The following is a 25724-nucleotide window of genomic DNA, read 5'->3' as shown; positions in this document are numbered from 1 at the left end:
CAAATAGTGAGACAGTACCTTTGAGATGTGTTGGCCTACGGTTTATGGCTTTTCAAAGTAATGAATAGGTCATTATATCACTGGTTATGAGTTCAGTTGGGGAGGTGTGTAATGGATGGTGAATGGTACTACAGAGGCAAAAGCTTTTACGTGTAGTTGCTGTGTGTATTATCTTGTTTGTCTATTTGCATATTTCAGTATTTGTGTGTTTGAGAGGCCTCTTTTACAAAACACATGACTCTAAACAACTGAAGTGCTCCTTGAGCTGGTGGTACATAAAAAGACCTTTGTCTGTGTGTGAGAACTCATCAGTATTATTCATAAAACAGCAGCTCCTCTGGCATGTCTGTTGAACACCAGGCACATACCACTACAAAGAAAAGTCATTTGTCCTAATGTTTCACTGTGATGTCAATATTCTAATACTCAATACTCGTTTGTGTGTCCTGGCCGATGGGCCTTTATGCATGTGCGCACGAGTATTCTTGTCAGCAAAGGCTATTTTTCAGTTTCCTCCTTCTGCAGAGATGTAACCATATTTTGGCTCTCCCACAGTGACAGCTTGTGGGAATGCACATTGTAATAAAGCAATTTCCTGTATGCAAATGTCCTGTTTACACGTTCCTGCTCCAGTCATTGTCACTTGACAGATTGCTTGAATATGAGGAAAGCAGCTATACGATGAAAAATGAGTATAGTAAGACTTCAATAAAAAAATCTATTGTGCCTACCTTCAGCTCTAGACATGCTTGAAAGTGATGTCACTGAGTTTCACATTACCACACACACACACACACACACACACTTATATACAAATTACAGAAAGATCAAGGCCACCATACACAACAGCTTCATAACTGCCTCCTGATAGACGAGGCGGTGGAGAAGCTCCTCCTTGATATAATGAGGAAGAATAATAGAAAGTGGAGGGATGACGTATTGGGCAAGTAGCATGGGAACAAGGAGAAGTGTAAGTGAGAATTAGTGAGGAAGATAGGGAGAGAGAACAGGGAGGGTCGATGTGACTGAGGGTTATTGAAAGCAAGAGGATGTTGCAGTAGACAGAACGGTCTCAGGCCTCTGCGTGATGCATTCAGTGTTGCTGCAAGATCTACCTGACTGTCTGTCTCTAGCAGTGAGGATGATGGGATGTTCTGAAAGCGCTCGAGCACACCTGCAGAGCTAATTCACAGCCTCTGATTCACGACTGCCATTCTGCGCAGGCTAAATGTAAGTCTTTTCACACTACGGGGTTATGCATTCCCTACATGGTGCAATCATACCAATCAGCATTTCTTTCTTTAAAGCACACTTATCAACTAGTGTTAAACACATCTACATGGTGAAGCCTGGCTGGGAAAAACATTTAAATTCACTCCCTTCCACGAGTGTCTAGTCTACAGTCACAGCACCAGTAATTACGTTATCTTTGAATTCCTCCATGTGAAAAATCTTAAAAGAGCTGTTGTTTTCATAGAGAGCATGGTAAAAGCTTTGAACAAACACCATGGGTTGAAAGATTGGAGCAGGTGTAGGCAAGTGTGGTGTAAAAAAATAAATAAAAAACTGTCTGCCTCACTCAAGACAATGACCCTGAGTGGGAATGTCACACTTATTTATCCACCTGATCTATAATAAAATTAGTATCGTCTCTAGCCCACACATGCACAAACAGTAGTGATAAAGGTGGCTCTGACCCCAGACGTCAAAGGGGATATGACAGGCAAGACACAGTGACGAGGAAAAGCACTTGGCCTGGCATCCTGGTGTGTGCTGTGGTAGTGTTCCATTGAACACAAGACTGACCTCTGCCTCCTTCATTAGCAACTCATTGCATGATGATAAATAATCATTTTTAAAGAGTTATCTTCTAATAATGTAGCTCCCAAAACTTTTCTGATTACACTTTGTGACACGCTCAGAGCCTGTTGTTTAGTTTCCCCTCTGTTCCTAGTCATGGAGAGATATAGGGCATTTATTCACTGACAGCACTTGTAAATGGCGAGAGTGATAACTGGAGAACAACAGCACCAGATTCTCATCTCAGAGCACTAATATGATGAGACGGGTGCTGGGTGCATGGGGGCAGGCAATATAATTAAGGTCTCTCCCTAGAATGTAATCTTTCAGGGAAGAGCCTGGGCGGGGAGCAGGACAGATGACGGGAGCGCAGGGGGAACAAAACACTCTCCATCTGGGAGCAGCGAGATGAAGGCCTGAGAGCCGGTACTCCATTGGGGAGGGAAAAGTGAGGTAAAAGGGAGGTAATGCTAGGCTGGTGAAGGCAGCCAGCCTCTTTCAGCTCCCTAGCTATTAAACTCAATCCTCCGTGGAGCCCCCATCAGAGCTGGTGACTGCTCCTGGCCCCCGAAAAAAGATGATGGTGTGAAAGGGGGGAGGGAATTGAAAGAGAGAGAGAGAAAAGAGAGTGGGAGCAGAAGATAATGGATGTTTGTTTATTTCACATACAGAATTGAGAAGCAGTAACCAAGGACGATCAGTGGTTGCTATGCATCCCTGAATTTTTTAGTTCTTGCGGGAGACATTCGCTGCCTAAGACCGTTATTACAGTCGATCAAATCTGACATTAAAGTCTCATCAGAATATCAACAATTATGTAAAACATCAGCTTGCTGGTTCACTGATAAGAAGTCTAACTATTCCAATCCTATTAAGGCAATCCATAGAGAACCTGACACTTATTTTACCAACTGTCAGCATAAATTCTCACTGTTAATCACCCAAATGGTCGCACGGGTGCACTGAATTTATTTACATTTGAAGGTGTCACCCAAGCCTGACAGTCCCTACACTATTGCTTCCAGGAACAAGATATCTCTTGCTGCAGATGTGTCCTAGGATAAACTAGCAATACTGCCTTGGTCTATACAGATGCTCAGTTAGGTAGGTGATGACACATATTACACAAAATCTTCAAAAGGAGATCTTGAAAAAACCCAGCATACTAATCATTCATTTATCCGTTACGTAGTACAATTCACAACAGTAATGGGTAGCAGATGAAATGTAATGATATAGTATTAACGATATGCAGTCTAGCCAATTGGAAGTAAACACACATACCTTGGAAAATGACAGACATTTTCTTCTTGTAGATGGCAAAGTCGTTCTCAAGGAAGACACAGAAAATGACCCGTGTAATCTGCACAGAAAGAAAAAGAGACAGAAGAGCAATAAGTGTACAAGCTTATTGCAAAAAAAAATAAAAAAGTTACTCTTGTGAGTTATATGACAGGAAAACTAACTGGACAAGCATAGAGCTGATGACAGTGTGCATCAGGAGGAGACAATCATTGCCATTCAGAAATGTAATTAGTTACCCTCACAATCAAGACCACCCAAACTAGACCCTCTGTAACAGCTTTTAGAGAATATTACAGCACATTACATCAGAATAAGCATTATTGAATGGGTGCATTGGTTAGAGCAGAGCAATACGTCTCAGTATCACACAAAGTGCAATGACACAAAATTGCAACATTAAAGCTGAGCAATGGAGAATACTTTCACCCAAAGTGAATATTACAAGAGAAAATGGCAAATAAATTATTTTGCTCTTCTACTAAGGATCATAAAGGCATAATTAAATGTTGACAAGAAAAACAACTTGGAATAAGTGCATCTGATATTGAAACATTGAACAAATGTCATGAAAAGACAATTTGTGAAATTGAAAACCTTTGAAAGACAATTATTATTGTAATTATTACATTGAGGTTCACAAAATGCGAAAAAAGACAAAAAAAACACCATTGTCTTTCTTTTTCTTTCCCTGGATTTTTTTCTTATAGCTGTGCAGTTGTGTAACAGTAAGTTATGTCAATGACAACTTTAGAGTGGTAAGTGGTTGACACTAAACAACAACTGCAATGTGTTATATGCTGATCACAGACAGACGTGGGGTGAGAGACGATTCACTTCTTTAAAGCGTTGGAAAGAAATCTATGTGTTGCATACAGTGGCTGCTATGACAAGTCTGGTCTGCTGCAGTATGTTTGTAAAAAAAAAAGGTCTATAAAGTTCAAAAAAGGTGAAATCAGTGATATTTCAGGAGCTCTTCGCACAACATAACCTTAATAGCTCAGTGGGTGTTGATGATCAATGTCGGTTGCTGCTCTGTTTCCTCACTGCCTATAGAGATTTTAAACTTTCTAATTAATCGATGACCTGGCTTTCTGTATTTTCTCCTGATGCTCCCAGATCCCCCAAACTAACAAATGTGCACGCTACACTTCTCCAAAACTAGAAAAATCATTTGTACATTTTTTGAAAGCTGTAGCTCACACTCCCAAACACTGCTGCAGTGTTGGCATTATACTGTTGGTACATAACCAACCTCTAATGTGTCTAATGTTAACCGCAAAGTTAGTTTAGGTTTGCTGTTCATGCAGCACAGGAATGGCTGCCACAAGATGATGATAAAGAGCTGAATTTTATTGATATATTATTATACCTCCCACGAGCATACAACAAAACTCTGAACACGAGGAGTTTTAGAATGACAAATTATTACATATTAATTACCTATATTTGAGTTATTTTACTTTTATTTGTTGACTCAGTAGAAACAGTATAAGCATTTTGTTCTTTGCCCTCTGGGAAAATAAATCCTGAATGCTTGAAGGATTTTAGCCTTAATGTGGAGGATGATAAAGTTGACAAAATTTAGCAAATCATGCAGATAGCATTAATGAAATGTTTTTCACACTGTCAACAGTGGGCCTACTTTTGGTTTATAAACGGAGATAAACAGGCCATGTACACTTCCCATACTGAGATAATGTGTCTAAATAAAGTCATACATGGAGCTGTTGAAAGATGTCGCAAAGAAAGAGGTCACTTCTTTCACTTTCACTCTTCTCCAGTGGAGTCTTAGATGTGCAAGCATCAGTCACAGTCACAGAGAGGCATTACACACCACGGCAGCAGATAATCGCTTGACTGAATAATGGCAATTTTACACAACAGCCATAATGGCGGCTATCCACCTCCTATCCTCCTCCATGCAGGATAGCAATGTTATGGGGGAATAAAGGCAGCTTGCCAGCTTTAGCCCCATTCCTGACCCTGCCCAACACAAGGATCCGATTCAAAGAGGCACCCTTCTGGTGCTCATACAGACATATATCTATTAATAGTTTATGATCCATGCTTTGGAGTAAATGTTAGGAGCTGCATCCAGGAAGGTAACATTTTATTTTGCTAGATGTCTTGGGGGGGCTTTGTTCATAAAATGTAGACTCAGTCTCTCAACCCCTCAACCCCGACAGAAAATGAAAGAAAGCTTTAAGTCTCCTTTGAAGTCATGGTCTCGCTGACAAACAGATTGTGCAAAAAGTGATAATGCGCCAAGATAGTGCATACCACTGGGTGCTGGAAGGCCACAGGACAGCAGCTCCCCAGGAATTTCCATTACTCTTTTATGGAGCTCCATTCTAAAACTGACTGCCCACAGTGAAACAGGATGAATCATGAATTCATGCATTGAAACACACAGAAATGCCTGTGTGTGCACATGCGGACACACACACACACACACCACACACACACACACACACACACAAACACACACAACACACACACCACACACACACACACACACACACACACACACACACACACACACACAGACACCAGCGATGCTGATTACATTTCTCCTATGTTGTGTTTGATGTGATAAAAGAGAGTTAACTGACAGCTTGTGCTAAAACAAAACCAAACAAAACGGAAAATCTTAGTATCCATGTCATGTAGACTCTTCTCTCTGGCTCCCTCTCCCTTTCTGTCAATCTCTTTGTGTAGTTTCTGTTACAGCATGTCCACATTCTGCAGAAAGCTTGGGCAAGTTCTTTTATACTACAGATCAGAAACACATCGTATGGTCTTTGACAGATATCAGCCAGACCAGGATGCCAAATAAAAAACAGAAATGACAGTGTAGAACATTGACATTCTGTCTGTATCCAAACAAACACTGTTGGCCAAGGCGTCTTAAAAGTATAAAATAAATCAAACACAACAGAGAAGGTGATCTGTGACTTTTTCTTTGTAAAAGTAAATTCCACCAGTCTGTACTTTAAACTGCTTGTTCTTTCAAAGTCAACCCATAGACAGCTTATCTCCTGCATGCACACATACACTACTGAATAGTCATAGAAAAATCCATGAATAGTTGGAGAGCATTTTCATGAATAGTAGCTTTAACCAAAACCACATGCGCCAGTTTCTAATCATATACACTTTAAATTACACAATTTGCTATATCATGGATTACGTGCACACATAAAATCACAATCTTTCACGCCTACTTTATATATTGATGTCTTTTTGCATGATACAGAAAGTGGCATTACACTTTATGACTGTAACTATATGTAAAAGGTGGAACATAAAACATCATAAATTGGAACCACAGGAAAATACCCCCCAAATAAAACATACTCATTTGGCTAATTGGGATGAAAGAGAGCCTAATTTAAATTACCACTGCGGAGCAGGAGATGTTACTAATTGTGAAGGTCTGTCAAATACTATTGCAATATAATTGGTTAATGCATATATATGCAACACCAGTAAAAATTACACCACTTTCACAGCAATATAACAGACACATGTACTAAGTGTAACCCTGTATCATTGTATTTGGGAATGTAGTAAAATAATGGATTTTTGGAAAGAAGTAAAACAAGTGATGGACAGAATCACTTGTGTAGAGTTCCCTCTTGATCCTAAGATTTACATTTTGAACTTGTACCCTTCAAACTAAGGAAGAAGTAATATACACTCACAGATATGTGCAAGCCAAACAGCTTCTTGCTTTATATTGGAAGAAAACAAACAGGCCAAGTGTCATAGAATGTGTTATGAAATGGTATCATGCATGGTATTAGAGAAGATAACTTACATATTGAGAACTAGACAAAATGTGTTTGAGGAAACCTGGGAACCCTTTATTTAATTCCTCAGAAGTGCAAGCAATAGAGGTACCCTAACAAAAAAAAAGGAAACCTTGTACATGAAAAAGCATAATCTCTGAGACAAGAATCGCAATGAGACTACTAGCGTATATTTTATATGTATGTCTATGTATGTATTTTATGTATATTTATTTTGGTACTGCTACTTTGTTTTGTTTGTTATACATTTTTGGCGGTTTTATGTCCTGTTTTTGTGGGGGAAAAAAATGTTACTAAATACTCCATTTTAGATTTTAGATTTTGAAGACGAGGCCCAATATTTTGGTCTGGGGCTGTGAGGTGTGTGTATGTGTGTGTGTGTAGTGGTGTGTGTGTTTGTGTGTGTGTCGAGTGTGCACCCTGCAGCCGCCAAGGTTGAAAAAGTTAATGGAAGACTAATTAGAAAGCTGGGATCACGGCATGCTAGCCTGCCTAGTCATTACTCATCCCTCGATTGGAGGGCCTTTGCCAAAGGGTGAGCACAATATGATTGGGTCCCCTGGTTGCATATGGGAGGGATGGTGGTCTTGACAAAAATGTATTCTGCACAGTAAGGTGTGAGACTGTTTAGTTGGCTTGACCTGTCGCTCTTTGAGCTGTACTTAGTGAAGACCCAGGCAACACGGGAAAAAGCTAAGAATTCAATGGACTCTTGTGACAATAACAGTGCATGTATGAACAGCATTCTGCAAACAATCCTTTAATTAAGTACAAATCAAAGTGATATTTTGAAATATTTTCAATTGATTATTTTAACCGTGATGAAAATGTGAAAACTTAAAAAAGATGAGCCACTTAGCTGAGTTCCAACAGTTCAGCGAGTGCATGCTTTGTTTTCTATTACACCATAAATACATGAATTTATAGTGCAGACATTACTTGTCAATGCTAATGCTGTTCTGTAAAATACTGAAAGTTAAAGGTTAAAGATCTAATTTCAATTATTTCATTTAAACCCTCTGCAGAACACTTCATTCATCTAGCCTAATCAATTCAAAACCAATGCTAGTTGTAATTGAGTTCTGAATATATGATAAGATGAGACTAATTAAAATGATAATGCCATGGGTGCAACCTACGCGTTTGTAACTCATTTGCATGGCACATGAAATGCAGGGAAACAAGATTTTGAAGTGACTAGCTCTGTCAGTTTGTGGCAGACGCATCTGCCTCAGTGTTAATGAGTAGCATGAAACAATATGAAAGTGTCTCTGGTTTTATGAAATACTGTATGTGATTTTTAAATTGTGTGTATCTGTGTATCATCATTCTGGTGCAGGGCTCACCAGGTGCCCCAGACTCTTACTGGCTGGCTAACAGATGAGCTGTCATAGCTGGCCACCCATGCCCATAATTACATTGGGGGCACTGCCAGCAGAATCTGACGTGCAGGCACAACGCACGCACTTTTGCTACTTGCATTTCCTTCTTGAATCTGTCACAAACAATAATAGGGAAAGGTTGCCCTAGCATGTCTACTCCAGCTGGAACCCAAACCCATGGGAGATCTGTGTCTATGTGTCCTGTGCTGCCTCGTTACCGACGGCACATGCAGGATCCTGAATGGTTGCATCCAGATGGACAACAGCGACAGGAGATTGATATACAGTATTAACACTGGCTGAAATAATTCATTAATTTGCTTTATTTGCTTATGTTCAAGGTCATAGTGAGTAAACACCAGCATGCACTGGAAGGGAATCCGGGCAGGTCACCAATCCATCATAGTGGCTGGGCACAACACTATATTTATATCATACACTCTCACATAAACAGTAAATACATATTGTGTTTGTTTTTTAATGATTTATTTATCACTGACATGACATATGAGTGTTGTATGTGTGATCATACACTGATACTAAATGCCATTGTTCGAGACAGATTGAATAATTCCAGTGAGTTATTTCTGAGCCAGAAATATCTCTCCATAAAATGCAGCCTTCTAGCTGCATCATCAAAGCCATAATCAGCGAGCGCTCGTCTCCTTTGTTGTCAGCAGCGCTGGATTGGATATAGGGTTCACTTTGAGGCAGGTGGACCATATCCAGGCCTTATTACTGATGTAATTACACACACCTGCGCCCTCCTCACCACTAGTACACAGAGCTAGTAGCTTGAAAAAGCATAGAAAAACTCAGCCTCTGTCTGACAGGCATCTATAGACAGAGCTGTGTAAACATTCAAATACACATAAACATTCCTGGATCCTTCAAGATCACGACAGCATAACTACTCAGTCCACGTTGCTGCTTAAAATATGCTGATCTTTGAGACATCCCTCCTGTCCACTCCCTTTACCAAGCGGCAGGGATTATGTTGGTGGCAGGGCTGACAGCAGCAGCCAGGCACTGGCACCGGCTACTCGGGTGAAGCTGTGAGCAGCTCCTCCATTTGACTTTGATTGACCCTGTCTGCCGAGGGAGCTACAGCTCCACCAGCAGCAGGCTTGTGAATTATCATTTCAAAAGAAGTGCCCAGAAAAGGTTATCCCTTTGAACAAAACGCCTCCATCCATACATCAAAGGAGAAGCCTGACATTGGGCTTTGAGAAGGCATGGTTACGACCAAAGCCTGGAAGAAAGTGCTGAGCTCAAACTCTTACTTTCCAAAGCCGGTCGACATTAGATCCCCACTATATCATAACAAGGGCAATAGGATAGTCAATGGAGTCAGCTTAATATTGCTAAACAGATGACAGATTTTGGTAAATGCTTATGTACACAATTATGCATGAGTGCTCAGCACAGTGTGACTAAATAGAAGTGATAACATTCTGGTAAGCTGCCTGGTTATTTCATCAGTGTAAAACATCACCATGCTGCTTCTAAGGCTGTATGCAGTAGAGAATATAAAACATTTTGACAGGAAAATGCTGTCTTGCTAGATTTGGAAAAATCCATGAGATAATATATCAGCAATTTGTATGTTAATTCAACAAATGCTGTGTGTGCCTCACATTTTTTACACATTAGAGCTGAACAAATAGTTCCTACTGTATTATTCAGGCTTCATTGCTGCATGGCACTGTAGACAAAAATTGGAGTACAGCATGCTTGAGGCATCTAGCATTTTAGCTCACATTTTCAAAAATTGTTCTCTCAAAGTGAAAGAGACAGCATTTGACTTTCACAGGCTTTGAGCCGGTCCTGCCAGCTCCCGCTGCCAGCAGCAGAAGCACTGTGCTATCTGATTTAAAAAAATAAAAAATAAAAAATAGACAGACACGATTTCAGCAGGAAAAACTTACAATTCATCCCTAGTATTTCTTTTTCTATTATTTTCATATTTAATCTCTCTGAAAGAGGAGGGCAGGCTTTATGGATTTTAAATTCTCCAGTAAATTTTGCCATTAAGAACACCAAACACAGCAGCTGAAAATATTCTAAGGTGGATGATTTACCTCTGCAAGCTTGTTCCACTGGAATAAAAGGAAATGTCAATAACCTCCCAGAGGAACAGTAACTGACATCACCCAACTGCAGCTAAATGTTTAATAGTACGTAACCAATGACAGTAATGAAAATCCTTGTAAGTACATTAGAAGAAGTAAAATATCAGTACCGCCAGTACCTCTAGAGATTTCAAGTCCAGAATACTACAGCATCTTTGTGGCATGTGACCAATGGTGCAATAGACTCCACTGACAAATTTGTCAATTAATATGGATGGTCGAATAATTATAATGATGGAATACTTGTGCTGAGCCTATAGGGAATAGTTTGAGTGTGAAGGATTGGGTGATTTTCTAATCATAAAGATGAGAGGTAGTGCAGCTGCAGACGAGGTCAGAGGGGAATGGTGAAGGAAGGACTAATATGAGGGCTGTATCTATGATCCATGGCTGCATTGGTAATGATCTGACCTCTGGACAGCCAATGGCCTACAACAACCTGTGCTGATGAGGCAGAGTATGTGTGTGTATGTATGTGTAGGTGGAGGGAGGTTTTCTGTGATAACTTGTTAAAATGTATCAGAAATGTGTGAGGTCCAAACTTTGTTTTGGGCTTAAAAACAGAAATATAGTATTTTCCTTTCCTGCTCAGAGTCAGAAAAACTAATTGACGCATTTCTTATGTTTCCATGAGTATTTTAAAGGCATGCTGAATGCTATGCTTAATTAACTCATCTTTCAACAGCTCAGTTCATGGATGTCTGTAGAACAACAAGAAAATCCTCTAAAAAGTCCAGAATTAGAAGACCTCAGTTTGTTGGGTATGTAATGGTGTGTTTCCCTACCTTTAAACTTGCTACATGATCAAATAGATTGTCCAGTACCTGAGCTATGCCTTTGTCAGCTTGTACTGATGGTGCGGATATGTGTCCTTTTCCATATTGCTGGTAAAACTTGAAATTAAAGCAATATGGGAAGCCCCCTAATCAAGACATTGCTCCACAGTGCTGTTAATAGTAACATGTCAACAGGCACATATATACATTTAAATAATTTCCCCCTGGGATTATTAAAGTATTTCTGATTCTGATATACTACAAGTAGGAAACAAAGTACAGTTTACAGTTTCTCAGGAACTGAAGTCTAGAAACTTAAATGTATTGTGTATCTCAAAAAAAAAATTCTAATCCTATGTGCCATTGCCCCATGACGTTTTCTGCTTGCTAGGATCTCGTAATCTTCCTCCGCACAAATTCATCCCTCCTGTTGAGCTTCTTTAAGGCATCTGCTGGCCTTTGACACCTTTGCTGTCCCCCTGATTCTCATATTGACCACCAATAGGCAGTATTACATGTCAAATTGAAGGATTGGTGCTATGTGTGGATGTGTCAGGCTCTGTGTCTGCTCATCTGCTCTCCAGGATCATGCCAGGGTTATCCTGCTTGGTTGTCAAATCCACTAATATTTTCATTTTTCCTGTTTCTATTTAGTCAATAACTGCTCTGTCTCTGGGAGGACGCCAATAAGAGTGAACCCAGCCCTCTCTGACAGAGGCTGGTGTGTGCAGCCAGGTATAGACTTCCTCTAAACCTTTTACGCCCAGCTCATGTTGATGAAGTCATTACACAGTGTGTTTCTTGTCTGATGAGAACAGTTTTCACACAAGGGCAAAACCTTTTGGGTCCAGCAGGAGAGATTGTATAGGGAAAACACTGTCTCAGATAAATGAAATCCACTGATGTGCACTAAGGAAAATAAAACAATACAAATGTCTCTTTTCTATTTCTCAGACAAATCATTTTTGATGTTTCCCTCTAGTGTATGCAGGATTTGGAGCAGTCAATGTGTGTCTCTGTGTACTTGTCTGGCACATTGGGCTTCTTCTTTTCAGCTGCATGTTTGCCCTGTCTGGGCCCGACTGGTTCTGAGGGGGTTTCCTGGGAGGAAATATGTGGTGTGATCCAGCCAGGTCCTCTCCAATTTGAGTATTACACAAAAGCTGTCAGACGAATGGGAATCCAATCACAGCTCCCCATGGCAAAATTGCCTGAACTGCATACAAGCCCGGATCTGGAGAGGCACAGGAGAGGCACCAGTGACCTGTAATTTATCTAACAAACATGTCCGGGTTTCTTCTGCAAAAAAGCATAAGCTACAGTACAGCCGCAAGCAGCCCTATGCGTTCTTATTAATGATGCTCTCCAGCATTGTAAAGCTGTCGGTACTTGAATATGATAATGCAAATGAGTGAAGGAGTGTGTGGGCAGTTCTATCCCCGCGCTATACGGAAATGCTAATAACTTTGCCGGTTCTCTGAGGTTTAGCTCACATGTGGTGTTTTTTCTTTTCCTGTGGAGGTTAATGCCATAAGGTCAGGAGGAACACTCATTAGAAAGTACTCTGCTTCTCATACACTTTCTTTTACCCTTTGTTACTTTTATAACAGAGTCCATACAAGATGCCAGCACAACGTTCGGGGCAGATATATTCATATTTTTTCCTTTTCTTCTGCTCATCCACCATAAGAGCTGCCACTGAGCCCTTAAAGTAAAGGTTCATTAACGTCTTTTTTGCTTTCAAATCCAAACAGTGACACAATCAGCTAAGCAGTAGTATTCATTATCTCAAGTTTAGAGATGGACGTATTTTTACAATTTGCCACCCATATAGAGACACACTCAAACTCTAAATCCTCTTATTATATTACTTAAACCAATTTGTGAGAACACAAATTGTTTTTGGAGGTTTTAAGTGTCTACAGGCATCTTACAATAAAATAATAAAAAAAAGGATAAAGAAGTACCCGCAAAAATTAAAAGAAAAGTGTAAGTGAACATGTGTTACAATGAGAAGGTGATCCTTTTCACATTACCATACCACAATATCCACTGTGAGGTTATGGCAGATTTACACACTGCTGAATAGAACACAGGATGAGTGTAATGGCAGGAAATAAAAAACAGAAAAACTGATCCTGAGAGCGATACCATATGGTTGTGTGGGCGACATCAAACAAGGAAGTAAGCCTCAAAGCAGAGGTGCTGTTTGACATAACTTACAAAGTGGAATGAAGATCTGATCTGGACTTTGTCAGATGTGTCTGGCAAATTTACAGCCTTTCATTCAATGTGAATTGTAGAGATTGTTAGGGCTATTTATTCACAGTGACAGAATGGCAGAAGGTAAAATGCTTTATGAGAGGCTAGTGGATTAGGATTACCAAGAAAGTAGAGAAAACAGTTAAACATTACAAGACACATAAATCATTAATACAAAGAGACAGCATAGCAGAATATTTGCTGGAAACTGTTCGTGTTACAGTATCACTACTCAGTTATAATGAAAAGCAGGAAAACAATATAAAAACAATGTCACAAGCAAAACTAGAGAGGCACAGATGTTGACTTTGTAACTGGGATGTAAATAAAATACAGTACCCAAATCAGAGCCTTCGAATGCCGTGATTAAGATAAAATTGTATGGTTTTGATTTCCTCTGTGTTGCTGTAACTGGCAGCAGCAGACTGATAGGAGGTGCCTGAAGGTGTTTGCTCTGGAGATGGGAGGCTGATTAGATATTGTACATGTAAGTGACTCACAAGGTTTATAGCAGATTAATCAACTAAAGGAGAGTTTAACCACAGAGATTTGTGTAAATGAGTGTCACCCACTGTACCTGTACCTCTTTTTGATGACAAACAGCTGTGTAATAGTAGCTCTAGTCATTCAAAGGCCAAAAGTTAGAGGGTATTATTTTATCGGGACACAACGGTTACCTTTACAGCTGGCCTTAACACGCACATCTCACATCTGGATTTCTAGACTCCATTTATAGTACATCTGAAATAAGAATTCTATTCCAGTATAAACACCAAAATCTATCTTTCCCTTAACAAAACATAGATATCTGAAGGCAGTTTTCCACTGGTAATATTCATTACTTATGTACTTTGCTTCTTCCCTATCTGTGTGTATCTCTTATGATGTCTGCACGACCTTCACTACACAATTCCTCCTGCTTGATTTACATGTGAAAACATAATTGTGTTTAGATATGTGCAATTAAATGTAATTTGGAGATTTTTGTTATTTTTAGCTAGGTGTTAATGTAACCAAATGTGTCACTGGCAGCCTCTAGATCAACCTTCATCTGATTTACAATCAGATTTGCTGCATCTTTGCTCTATCCAAAAATAATCTGATTACCCTTTTTGGTGTTGATGCCAGGTGTAATGAGGATCAAAAATCGTGTATGGGGAAGATCAGAAAATCAGGATTAAGATTTGTAGTGGGAGGAAGAAGACTTCTAATTAACTAAGCCCTGCTATGCGAGCAGTTTTGTTATATGCTGAGGGAAGACCAGATTGCTGTCAAGATGAATTCCTAACTAGTTATAAAAGAAGACTATTGAATTCAAAAAAACTTTTGGTTTGTTGGAACAAATGGGAATAAAACACCTGACTGAACTACATGTAAAGAAAGTCTCTTAGAAATAATCTACCTACTAAATCTGTGTAAAGCCAATAAAGGCAAGATTGTGTCATATATATATATATAGTATAGTCTAGCAAAGTAACATCAGTGCATTGGAAGGGGGGGGAAGCCAATTCTTTCTAGTCTCCCTGATTTGCATGATTTCTTTCAGAGAGACTGTAATATATCGATATTAGTGTCAGCGTTTCTATGCATATTTGCCATGCTGCACCTTAAGTAGGGCCACATGCTACTAACCCACAGGCCACTCAAAAACAAGGAGGGATCCTGATGAAAGCGTCAGAGGCTTTTGACGCTAGAGACACTTTTTAGTCTGACTGATCGGAGAGCTCATAAGAGTGGAGTGTTACTAAAATAGGCAGCACTGTGCTTTTCAAACACTAAAGCAAAACAAAAAAAGCTTTCAAAAGATCCCCTATGAGTAACAATAAAATTGGTAAAGTGGGTCTAATTAGCATGATTAGTGGAAGAAAGCTCTGTGCTCAACTCTTGAATATGAATCAAACTGTTTCACTTGTTGGCAGATCAAATAAAATCATCTGCATGAACCACAGTAAAGCAAGGTGCTTTTATCGGAAGGCAACCAGCTGTAGAGCAAAAGATGTTTTATTTCTATGCAGCAACCACATTAGCTCAGGGTGCTGAGGTAGTCTGTGTCACGCATGATGGACGGTCATACCACACAGCTTCACAGATTAATGTTTCCCAGCCTCCGAACTCTCCTCCAGCTTTTTCCAACTATCCCAAGGAAGTCTCCAATCAATAAAGTATCTGTTTCGGTCTAGCTGTCGCTTAGGAAATCAATGACCTCCCCATTTCTAACCCTGTTTTCCACGCCGTCTCTTGTAAGCTTCCTTAAACCTGACTGGAACCAAAGCAAGAGTTAGTTATCTCCCAGCCTCGTACCTCTGTGACTATGGGTGACACTTTGTTAATGCGACAACTGTGTAACAGGGGGCACAGAGTACTGCTGTAATTAATAATGCTAATCCAACATCACTTTATATGTGCACTTAGAAAAAGACAAACAGGGATAAGTAGGGGAAGAAAACACACTGCAGAAAGGATATGATGAATGAGCAGGCTCACTAAGTGACTAATACCAGGGGATAAGAGACAGTATTTCCCCCCTGTTGTTAATACTTTAATAAACAAGGACATCCACTATTTTGAAAGTAATATATCCAGTCTAGGTACTAATTAATGTTCCTGATAAATACGGACCGTTAAAGATGTGTCAAGGGACTAATTAGATCAGTAGAAGAAGAGTCGCTAAGCATGCAGTGGTATCACATGGGACTGTGGAGTAAAGAGAGGGAGCACCCACTCTGTCATGAGGCAGAGACCCAGTCGGCTCAGTCTTAAGGAAATCCTTCCTGCTCCATCGAGAGGAAACCATGGGCTAATATAATACCTCAAGATCTATAAGTAACAACCAATGGCAACATAATGAAATGTGATTTGTTTTTACATGGCAAACGGCCACTTAAAACAGCATCTGAGCTGCAAAGAAGAGCGGGGACGGGGTCTTTAAGGGAGTGAAGAAAAACATCAGGGTGGCGTGTTGAGACAGACCAGCCCCCAGTAAGCCTGTCTTAACCACACCTCTAACCAGGCCCAGGTGGACACTCTCCCTCTCTCCTCACGGCCAGATCCTTGAAGTGGGTCAACCCAGAATCAGAGAGGGAACTCTCAAGGAGATACAGAATTGAATGCAATCAAGGAAGATGCTGTGTAACACACCACTGGCAAACTAAAGTAAATCTTTTAAATCTTAACATACTCAACAAAGCCATCTCTCCAAGAGGAGAGGACGAACATGGAGGAATAAAGCCCACAGTGACCTTGTAACCTCTGGAAGCGCACTTCTATATTGCTATTCTGCATGCCTGTGCTTTGACCTTTTCAAATCCCTCTTTAAAGGTTGCATGTTCTTGTGTCTGTGGGCTGCGCAGGCTCTGCAGGAGCAGCCGGCTGAGTGAGCGCACCTTGCCTCTCCGCAGAGTGACCTACAAAGCTATTGTATTAAAAGAACCGTATTTATCACCGCTCTCCACAGCAGTCTGTTCTACCTGCTGCACGGAGAACATAACCCTTCCTCAAACTCAAGTGCTCTTCCACTCAGCACTTTGAAAAGCTTTTTAGGAACGATTGGTTAGAGGGATCTCTGCAAAGGAAGCCGAGCACTTGGCTCCTTTGAGATGTGAAAATGGTATTCAGGAGGCACTGAAAGTTTAATCAGTCTGCGATATGTCTGTGCTGGGCCGTTTGAAACAGGGTGGAGCTAGTATGGGCAAAGACGGGTCACTGATTACAATGGGGCTGTGTAAATTTTTGAACCGTCACTGTTAATTATATGTGCATTTGTAATTATGAATGAATGAACTTAAATAATACCATTTCTAAAATCTACTTTTGACAGATTCCTGTTATTAATTACAGAAATCGTGTAATCTGGTAAAAATGACAGCTCCTTGCTCTAGAGGTAAATATCTTTTTTCACCAGAAAAAGCTATAAAGCAGAGGTAACAAGAAATTGTTAACCATACAGACTAGAATGATCTATTCTGACGCGTGTAGTAATCATCCCCAGTAGCACCTCCACTGTCAGCCCCCACCTTAATACCCTGGTGTGCTGTGAACTGCCTATTTTGGATTCATTGCAATACACCTTCAGTGTCCATGTTCTACCCATCTCCCTTCAAAATGAGTAGCACTTTCATATAAGTAAATAGAATGGTTTACAAATAGAATGGAAAAAAAAATCTGTTTTCAAGCTACAGTTGACCACAGAAGAGGCCAAATCATATCAGGCAGCTCTGATTTAGCAACAAAACAAACCAATTAGATGGAAACACTCTGTGACCAAGAGTAAAGAAGCCCAAGGCAAACAGAGCCACAAGTTCCTCATAATTCCACCAATAATCTAATTAAGATACTTACTGGAACCATGGCAAGCTAATGAGAGGGCTATAACACATTTGTACTCTAAACACTGTAGCACTTTATCTTGCTGGGGAAATGGAATTATTTCCACAAATGCATCTGATATCCTTTCTCTCCTGGTTTTGTTTTGCCTGCCCTATCTCATCTGCTCATCTCCACTCCAATCTTATTGTTAATACTTCCAAGACAGGGAAAATGCAATTCCATTTTAATGATTAAAAATAGAGGTTTCTAGAAAACGTAAGTGGGTTAAATAAACAGTGGAACTCCGACGGGCATAAAATGACAGCAGCACAGTTCTTTATCAGATATTTATAGCTCAGAGTAACAGTGGTGTGCTGTGATATGTCTTTCTCCACAGGGATGTGGCTGTGGCTTTGTTCTGACATACAGTGTATCAGTGTCCTACTGTCTTTGCGACCTAAACATACAGAGGCACATGTTGACAAAAGTGCACACACAGCGGTAACATGCTGTCCTGTGTCCTGTGACTAAATCTTTAATTCATGTGTCTGAGAGTGTTGATATAGAGGTATAAGATGGTTGAGTTGGGTTAGGAGCATTTACAAAATTGAGGCAGATGGCAGGATGTGAGAATTCCAAATAGAGATCTCGCTTCCTGCTTCGTGGTGCCCGCAGGTCGATGAGGTCAACAGCCAGCTTTGCTGTCGCACCCCATGCTGCGCACACAGGAAGAGAGAGGGTCACTCTTTTATCACCAAGACATATTGAAAAAGCAGCTGAGAAAAGATCACAGCAGCACAGGGGGAACACAGACCCGAGAGGTATATCTCTTCTGCTTTCACTTACTCAGATAAGGCACTGAGCCTGACAGCACTTTCATTTCTGCCACTTGCTTATTTCATATGATTGAGCTTTAATGGGTTTTTGTGGATAAAATCCCTTTGTTTTTCCACTGTATTTTTTTCTAATTAAGATTCAGTATGACATGTTGAAGTCCTCTTGTTTTGTAGCACCAGTCTGAGGCAAAATGAAACTGAGCTTTTGTGAACAGGAGGGTAACCATCAGGAAGGAATTTAGTTTCTCGTTGATCTTTAAAACTACAAACACAATGTCTCACTTCTCCCCCTGTGCTGCTCAGCAGAGATTCAACAATCCTTGTTTTCCTTAGAATATTCACTTTGAAGAAGTAAAACCCCTATAAAACCCACAAAGTTGACAAAGAAGTGGGTGAGGTGATACTTGTAAATTCAAAAGGAAAAGGATAAAAGTAACCCCTGCCATGTTATATACAGTCGGCACTGTGGGGGGCTGGTGTGTAATTATTGAGAGAGAAACAAACTTGACTGTCATTACTATGAAAATACATTACCACTGAAGCAGAATCTATTGTCACTACCTAGAATAATAACACAGATTTACATTTTTTTTTACTGAAATGTATCTTTCCTAGGTCGTATGCTATAATTGGCACAGTTTAGTAATCTGTGGCAACTGTATGAATATGAATGAATGAAGCTGCGTTGGATATACTATATTTCAAATCTCAGGCACATCTATCTTTCAGCACGCCCCAATTAAATTTGACATTCTGTATGAGGCAGCATTGAGCAGTCAGTGGTGTGTGTTTATGAATATGTATTCGTTTTATGGTGTCAATTAGGCATTGGATAAACGTCCATGATATGCTTTTCACAAGCTTAAGTGTAGTCAAACTAATTCTAATTAGCTGGTTTATATGAGAGGCTCATATTAAGAGTAAAGAGCTGTGGATGTCCCATCGGCACAAGGCTGCAAGCCCATATGTGAGACTGTGTGTGTTTTGTAGGAATAATAAATCGTCTCACATGTTTTACACTTCAGAGTCGTTCAGCTTGGGCGCTTAGTGGAATTGCTTGCCAAAATTTGCAAGAAAAAAAATATCACACATCTGCAAGACATTTCCAAAGTCGATGGCTGATGTGCTTTGGAAAGTGTCATTAAAACATCCCAGGTTATGACCTGTTATAAAAATGCCCAGCTATTCAGGTGTCAGGAGACATTTACTGGACACCCAGAGGCTTTGGGAGGGAAAAGAGGATTTAGAAGTTTCATGAAAAGACAAGAAAACGTGCATGAAAACCTCTTCACCTAAAACTGCGGGAAAGCTTCCAGATTGAGGATTAAGGTTCAACTTCCATCTGTGTGATGGACAGACGAGTACTTAGCAGACAATTATAATCCGTTAAAAGCTAATAAAAGCACCATCTTGCTGTTTCAGCAGGAGAATCAGGCTGGGCTGATGCTGGCTCTTTCCTTCTGATTGGCTGTCTGCTGATGAGAGGTAGACATCCTATCTACAGCCCCAGTCATCACAACAGCCTTAGGCTTAGGGGGTCAGAGGGCAGATCTGGAATAATATCAATCACACACCTACTGTGAACCCTACACGGGTTAATTTGCTAACTAATTTTTCTGAGATTAGGATTTAGCACAAGTCTTTATTGCTCTGTTGAAAAGAGAGCAACTCCCATGTGCCTGCTTCAACGACTCGCTGCAGTAGGCATGAGATCAAAATGGGGCTACTTTTTGATGTATCTAAGAAAAAAAATACTAATAAGCTGAACATCCCTCAATAAGCAGAGCCCTGGAAAATAAAACTCTCTGTCAGTGCCAGTCTGAATTTGGGTATGTGCCACTGCAGGACAACCTGAGGTGTCACCACTTTCATCTACTTGGACCCAAGTACATCAGGGAACTCATTAGTATGACAGTCTTTCAAACCAAATCCTCAGCATCCCAGTTATCCAGTCAGGGAAACATCTGCATGATACCCTTCCCTCCAGCATCACCCATGCCCCACCCAACAACCCAGGTTATTAGGTTAATTGGTATCCATGACACTCTAATCACCTGTGCTAGTGACGTCTGATGTAATGAACTGATTTATTGACCTAAATGGTGTGTTTTGTAATATCCTGCTCTTTGTATAATGTAAGTAAGCAGCTATAAATCAAATATATGTCGGTATAGTTCAAAAGATATCAAAAAGATAGTGTTTACTAAAAAATGTTTTTTTCTTTGATCAAGGCATGTGGCTCTTAAGCTTTTAGCACAGACACGTTGAGGATGCACTGGGAGCAAAGCTATAAAACTCCATGAATAACGTTGAAAGGTAAACGGAAATGAGACATCTTATCGCTATTCTCCAGTGAGGGAGGTAGGGAGAGGGCTACAATGAGTCAAAGGTTCAAGATGCATTTAGAGCATGCCAAATGCAAGTTTATTTTATTATCAGTTTTCGTCTGAAGCTATATAAACCTGTCACAAATGTTGTGCCTTTATCTCTAACTGTTTGGATATACATGTGAGCCCAGAGGATGAAAATATTTATTCTCTTGCTAGCAAATGGATAATGGGTTGTACCCTTGAGCCAATGAGCTTTCAGGAGGAGTACAAAGACATAGATTGGAGATAAATCAATACTGATGATAACATGAGCTGGATGCAGTGAATAAGGCTGGGCTCGGGCTTTGTGACCTGTCACATTCAGACATAAACCAGTGACTCCAAAGATTAAGGGGAAATTCTGGCTCTGCCTCTGTTCTAGGGCCTGTAACTGAAATGTTTTAGTTGTCTTATAGATCCGTCCTGTATGCCACGAATCACGAGCCAGTTCCTTGAGAGATGGCCGCGAGCAACGATCCTTAGAAGTGGATTGTGGGGGAAACCTGATGTAAATATGTGCAGCTGGCAGCTCATGTGGTTTTGTTCATTCAGCTCAGCTCACGAGTCTTGCGCTGAGAGGTACAGTATGGATTTCTATGAAAATAACCTTGCGTTACAGTTTTTTAAAACTCAGTTTGAAAGTTAAGCTCTTGCAAAGTGCATGCACCATCTGAAAAACATTTAAATAAGTGCTCTCTGTATGAACTCTCATAAGGGCTCCTCGACAAAATGAAGTGACTGAAAGCGGTGCAGGGTGTCACTTGAATAATTACAACCTATGTTTGGTTTCTGAATGTAGCAGTTAATCCAGTGTGACGGGTCGCACTATATTTGACACTCTAGACTACTTGAAAACTCTGATTGAAATTCTCGACATCGCTCTGAATCTTCCAACATTTATAAATACTGTACAGGGCGAGTACAAAATACCGCTGCTGCAATAGAAAAAAATAAACGGCTTTCTTCATGGAAGCTGAATCCATGGTCTCTCCAGGTTAAAGCAACTTTGCCAATTTAAAAATAACAAATACAGACACTGAGCCTACAGGGACCCAAAGCTTTTACTGTAAACTCCAACAGCCATAGCAGGGATATCACACAGTTGATATACACTTCCAAATGAGATATGAGACATGGCTTCTCTTGTGTGTTACCTCATAACCTTTCAATTATATATCCTGATAACACTTCGACTTTTATTGTCAGATTTGATGTTGATAAATGTCACATAAACTGCAATGAACATAATGCAGTCGCTCAGGCTCTGCTGCAACAACAGAACATCCTGACAAGATTGGATGGTGCCAGAACACAAGTTAACTGAAGCCCTGCTACATGCAGTTTTACAATCCACAGTTTAAATCCATATATTTTTAATGACCACATCACTGTTTCTCTTAATATAAATTATGCATAGGGCAAATGCTATCTAGTTCACACTACTTTGACTCTTTGAATGCCTGTTTTCCATCAGTTTCCCGTCTGGGTTAGTCGGAGCAGAGATGAATTCTAATGAATAAGACACACTTACATCCAGGCTATTCTATCCACTTTATACTTTTGAAATTACATTAACCTTTTTAGACACAATTTTCAGAGGATTTTAAAGGCGGCTAAGTATTGCATCACTAATTGACTGCTTAGTAGAGTAAATGTGGTGGAAAATGACAAGATTATTAGATACACAGTGAGAATGTAATGGAGTGCCAAAGAAAGGGCGCTGATAACACCTTCAGAAATGCCAACAAATAACAGGAACGGTGCACTGGAAAAGCCTTCTGAGGGGAAAAAACAAACTTACCCTAACATATGCTCACACACATTCAGACAGGGCCAAAGTCATAAATGCACACCCACACAAGGTAGGTCACATTTTGCATGAAAATGTGAACAAAGCTATCTCAGTGGTTCAGCTACAACCACACTCACACAGACCGTTAATGTTGCCCCTACAATAAACATGTTAAATTCAATAAAGGCTTGATACTATTTTAATAACAGGAAAGGCTTGTGGCTTAAATAACTTTGTTTTTCTTCCACGGAGCTCCCCTATATCACATTTCTCAGGCTTTTTCTAATATCCCCCATCCCCTGCAGGAACACTTGTATGTTTCAGTCAGTGTTCAGGAGGCTGCATGGGTTCACTCCTCTAACTCTTACCACATGTGCACTGACTGGGGCCGCACTGCACGCCAGATAAAGCCTCGAAAAAACACAGCCACGCTTATCTCTCCATTCAATTCTCCCAATTATTACTAAATAAAAGATCAATCCAAAAAGTATTACTGACAAGCTGTATGACAGGCTTGACACAACACACTCTCACAACTTTAAAGCAGAATCTAAATCAATTTAGATCAAGTATTGATAAGAATTGGGCTAGGGAAAAAAAAGAGGTGACTGATATACAGAGGGCATAAGAAAGTATCGCAGTAGATGATGAAGAGGAAATGTTTTTCATCTTCTGACACAAAGGAATCTATGAAAGTATGCTGTGCCGCGTGACTGCCGTCAGACAGGAAGATCTAAACACTGCATATAAATTCTTTATAGAGAAATTAATTATTTTTCTCTATGGGATCTGGGTGTGCTAGATAACCACACATTAATTTCTATACCTAACTATTATTATTATTTACTATAAATTCTCATTTGTGAAATTTAGCGGTCATTTTCTGATTTACAGACTCTTTTGCAAATGTATACTTTATTCTCATTAAATCCAGCCACACTTCCTCTGATAGAATATTACTGAAGCTGCCCAAATATTACACAATAAAACAACGAGGAATGAATGTAATTACAACTGTTCACAGCTCCAGCCTTAATGTTTTACATGGTACACTGCACAAAAACACAACGCTTATTACACAGTGCAAACACTGCTGCAAATGCATATTGGCTTGAACATATAAAGATGCACTAATTCTGAAATAGGCCATGAAATACACAGGACTGTAGATTATTGCTGGTCACACAGAGAACCTAATCAGCCTGCCAAATGAATGATGAGGAGAGCTGAAGAGAGGACTCTCTCTCGCTCTCCCCATTATCCGGAGGCGTGCAGAGAGGCTACCTGGTGTGAACACACAGACTTCATGCCTGTGCAGTGGGCAGTGGCTCACGCTGGGCATCCTGCGCGCATCAGATAATTGGTAGAGCACCGCCATGTGAAGCAGTAGGCCAAGGGGACGGTATGCAGAGAAAAACACACAACTTCAGCAGATGGTTTGTCTGATGAACAACAGAGACGGAGAGGTAGAAAGAACCGAGAGCATCCTGAAAATATAAGGAAAGCAACAAAGTCAGAAAGAGGAAGAGCAAATGTGTGTGTTTATGTCTCTGCGTCTGCACACATCCTGACTGACACACAATATGACAAAAGTGGAAAGATCTAACGCTGACTGACAACAGATTCGTTCATTATCACACAACATTGGTTTCTATCAGTATTTCCTAACAATCCCAGGTGTCAGAAAATCAAAAGGCAGTTGAGCAGCCATGCAGAGAGAAGAAAATCAAATATGTCACAGTAATAACAAAACACCATATATTGGGCTTTTGACGACACAATAAACAAGCACACTGAGCAGACGAGTGTAGACACTGCAACAATAGCAAAAAAGGATATCATTATAGCCCTTCAGTCGCTTTATTTCACAGTATGGGTCAGAAGAAACAAGCTAACAGAGCTGAATCAATGTGACAGGGTTAATGACTGTTTCTCTCTTCTAAACTCCGGCTGTGGAGCAGCTGGGCCTCAGGGACCCCAGGTGACAGTTAGACTTTCTGTCATATCCGCCCAGTCACACTCCATTTCTTCACTTCACTTCACCACCATGATTCCACGACGCTTCCTCCCCTGACATCACCACTCAACCACAGCGCAGGGGCTCCTCACCTGCAGGCCTCACAGGACCTCTGCTTGTTTAAATCAAAACAGGTTGATTATTTACACCCACATTATTTTGTTCATGGAGAGACAATCAGGCTCAGGTAAGATAGCACACACAATTTTTTGGTTTGTTTAATCCTAATTATGTGCCAGATGGGCGACGATTGACACTCAACACGATCATACAAAAAGCTCAGAGAAACTTTTGACTCATAATTCACGCGTGTATTCGAAAGATAATTGAGTATGCTTCTTTGTGATTCACACATTATCAGTCACATCCTGTGTTTATGTCTCCCTACAGGTTCAGATTAATTATACAAAACACTGTATTATTTGACCCTAGTAAGAAAAGGGTAACCACAATATGTAGCACAAAAATGTACATTTCATTTTTCATTCATATTGAAAATATGCACACTGTAATGGTTATTGTATATTTGTAATTTGTTCTTATATTTTACTCATGTTCTAGTTATTATTGCATATTAGCCTTTTAGCACATCTTCTGTATCATGCCACCCCTACATTTCACTGCACATCTTGAATTATGCCAAAGAAATTGCTGAGTCTCATAAGTTATCATAGTATTTGAATATATCATGTGTCCTGATTACCAGCCTCGACAGCATGTGGATGATATTGTTTTCACCTTGTGAGTGTGTGTGTGCATGTGTGTGACCATTTTCAGTATTTTGGCAGGTGTTTATATGTCTCTCTTTCTCTGTCTGTCTGTCTGTCTGTCTGTCTGGCTTTCTGTGGACAGCTTTTGTCAACACAATAGCGTCACAACCACGCAGGATGCAGTCACAAAACTGTAAAGCTGTGTAGTTGAGATCAAAATGAAAGC

At 40.2% G+C, this 25724-nt stretch overlaps 1 protein-coding gene across 2 annotated transcripts in view; it reads right to left on the bottom strand.

Annotated features, from left to right (window-relative positions):
• macrod2 (mono-ADP ribosylhydrolase 2) overlaps positions 1–25724 on the bottom strand; it is a 392696-nt gene that overhangs the window by 28951 nt on the left and 338021 nt on the right. For both annotated transcript variants that reach the window (XM_035663177.1, XM_035663179.1), the window contains exon 9: positions 3085–3163. In XM_035663177.1, the coding sequence (XP_035519070.1) occupies positions 3085–3163 (79 nt within the window). The remainder of the gene's footprint in view (positions 1–3084; positions 3164–25724) is intronic.

This window comes from Morone saxatilis, unplaced genomic scaffold (genome assembly GCF_004916995.1).
Source record: "Morone saxatilis isolate NCDOM2014 unplaced genomic scaffold, NCSU_SB_2.0 Contig19, whole genome shotgun sequence".
Taxonomy (NCBI): domain Eukaryota; kingdom Metazoa; phylum Chordata; class Actinopteri; family Moronidae; genus Morone; species Morone saxatilis.
Note: the sequence above shows the minus strand (reverse complement) of the source record. Positions and strands in the feature narration are given on the sequence as shown.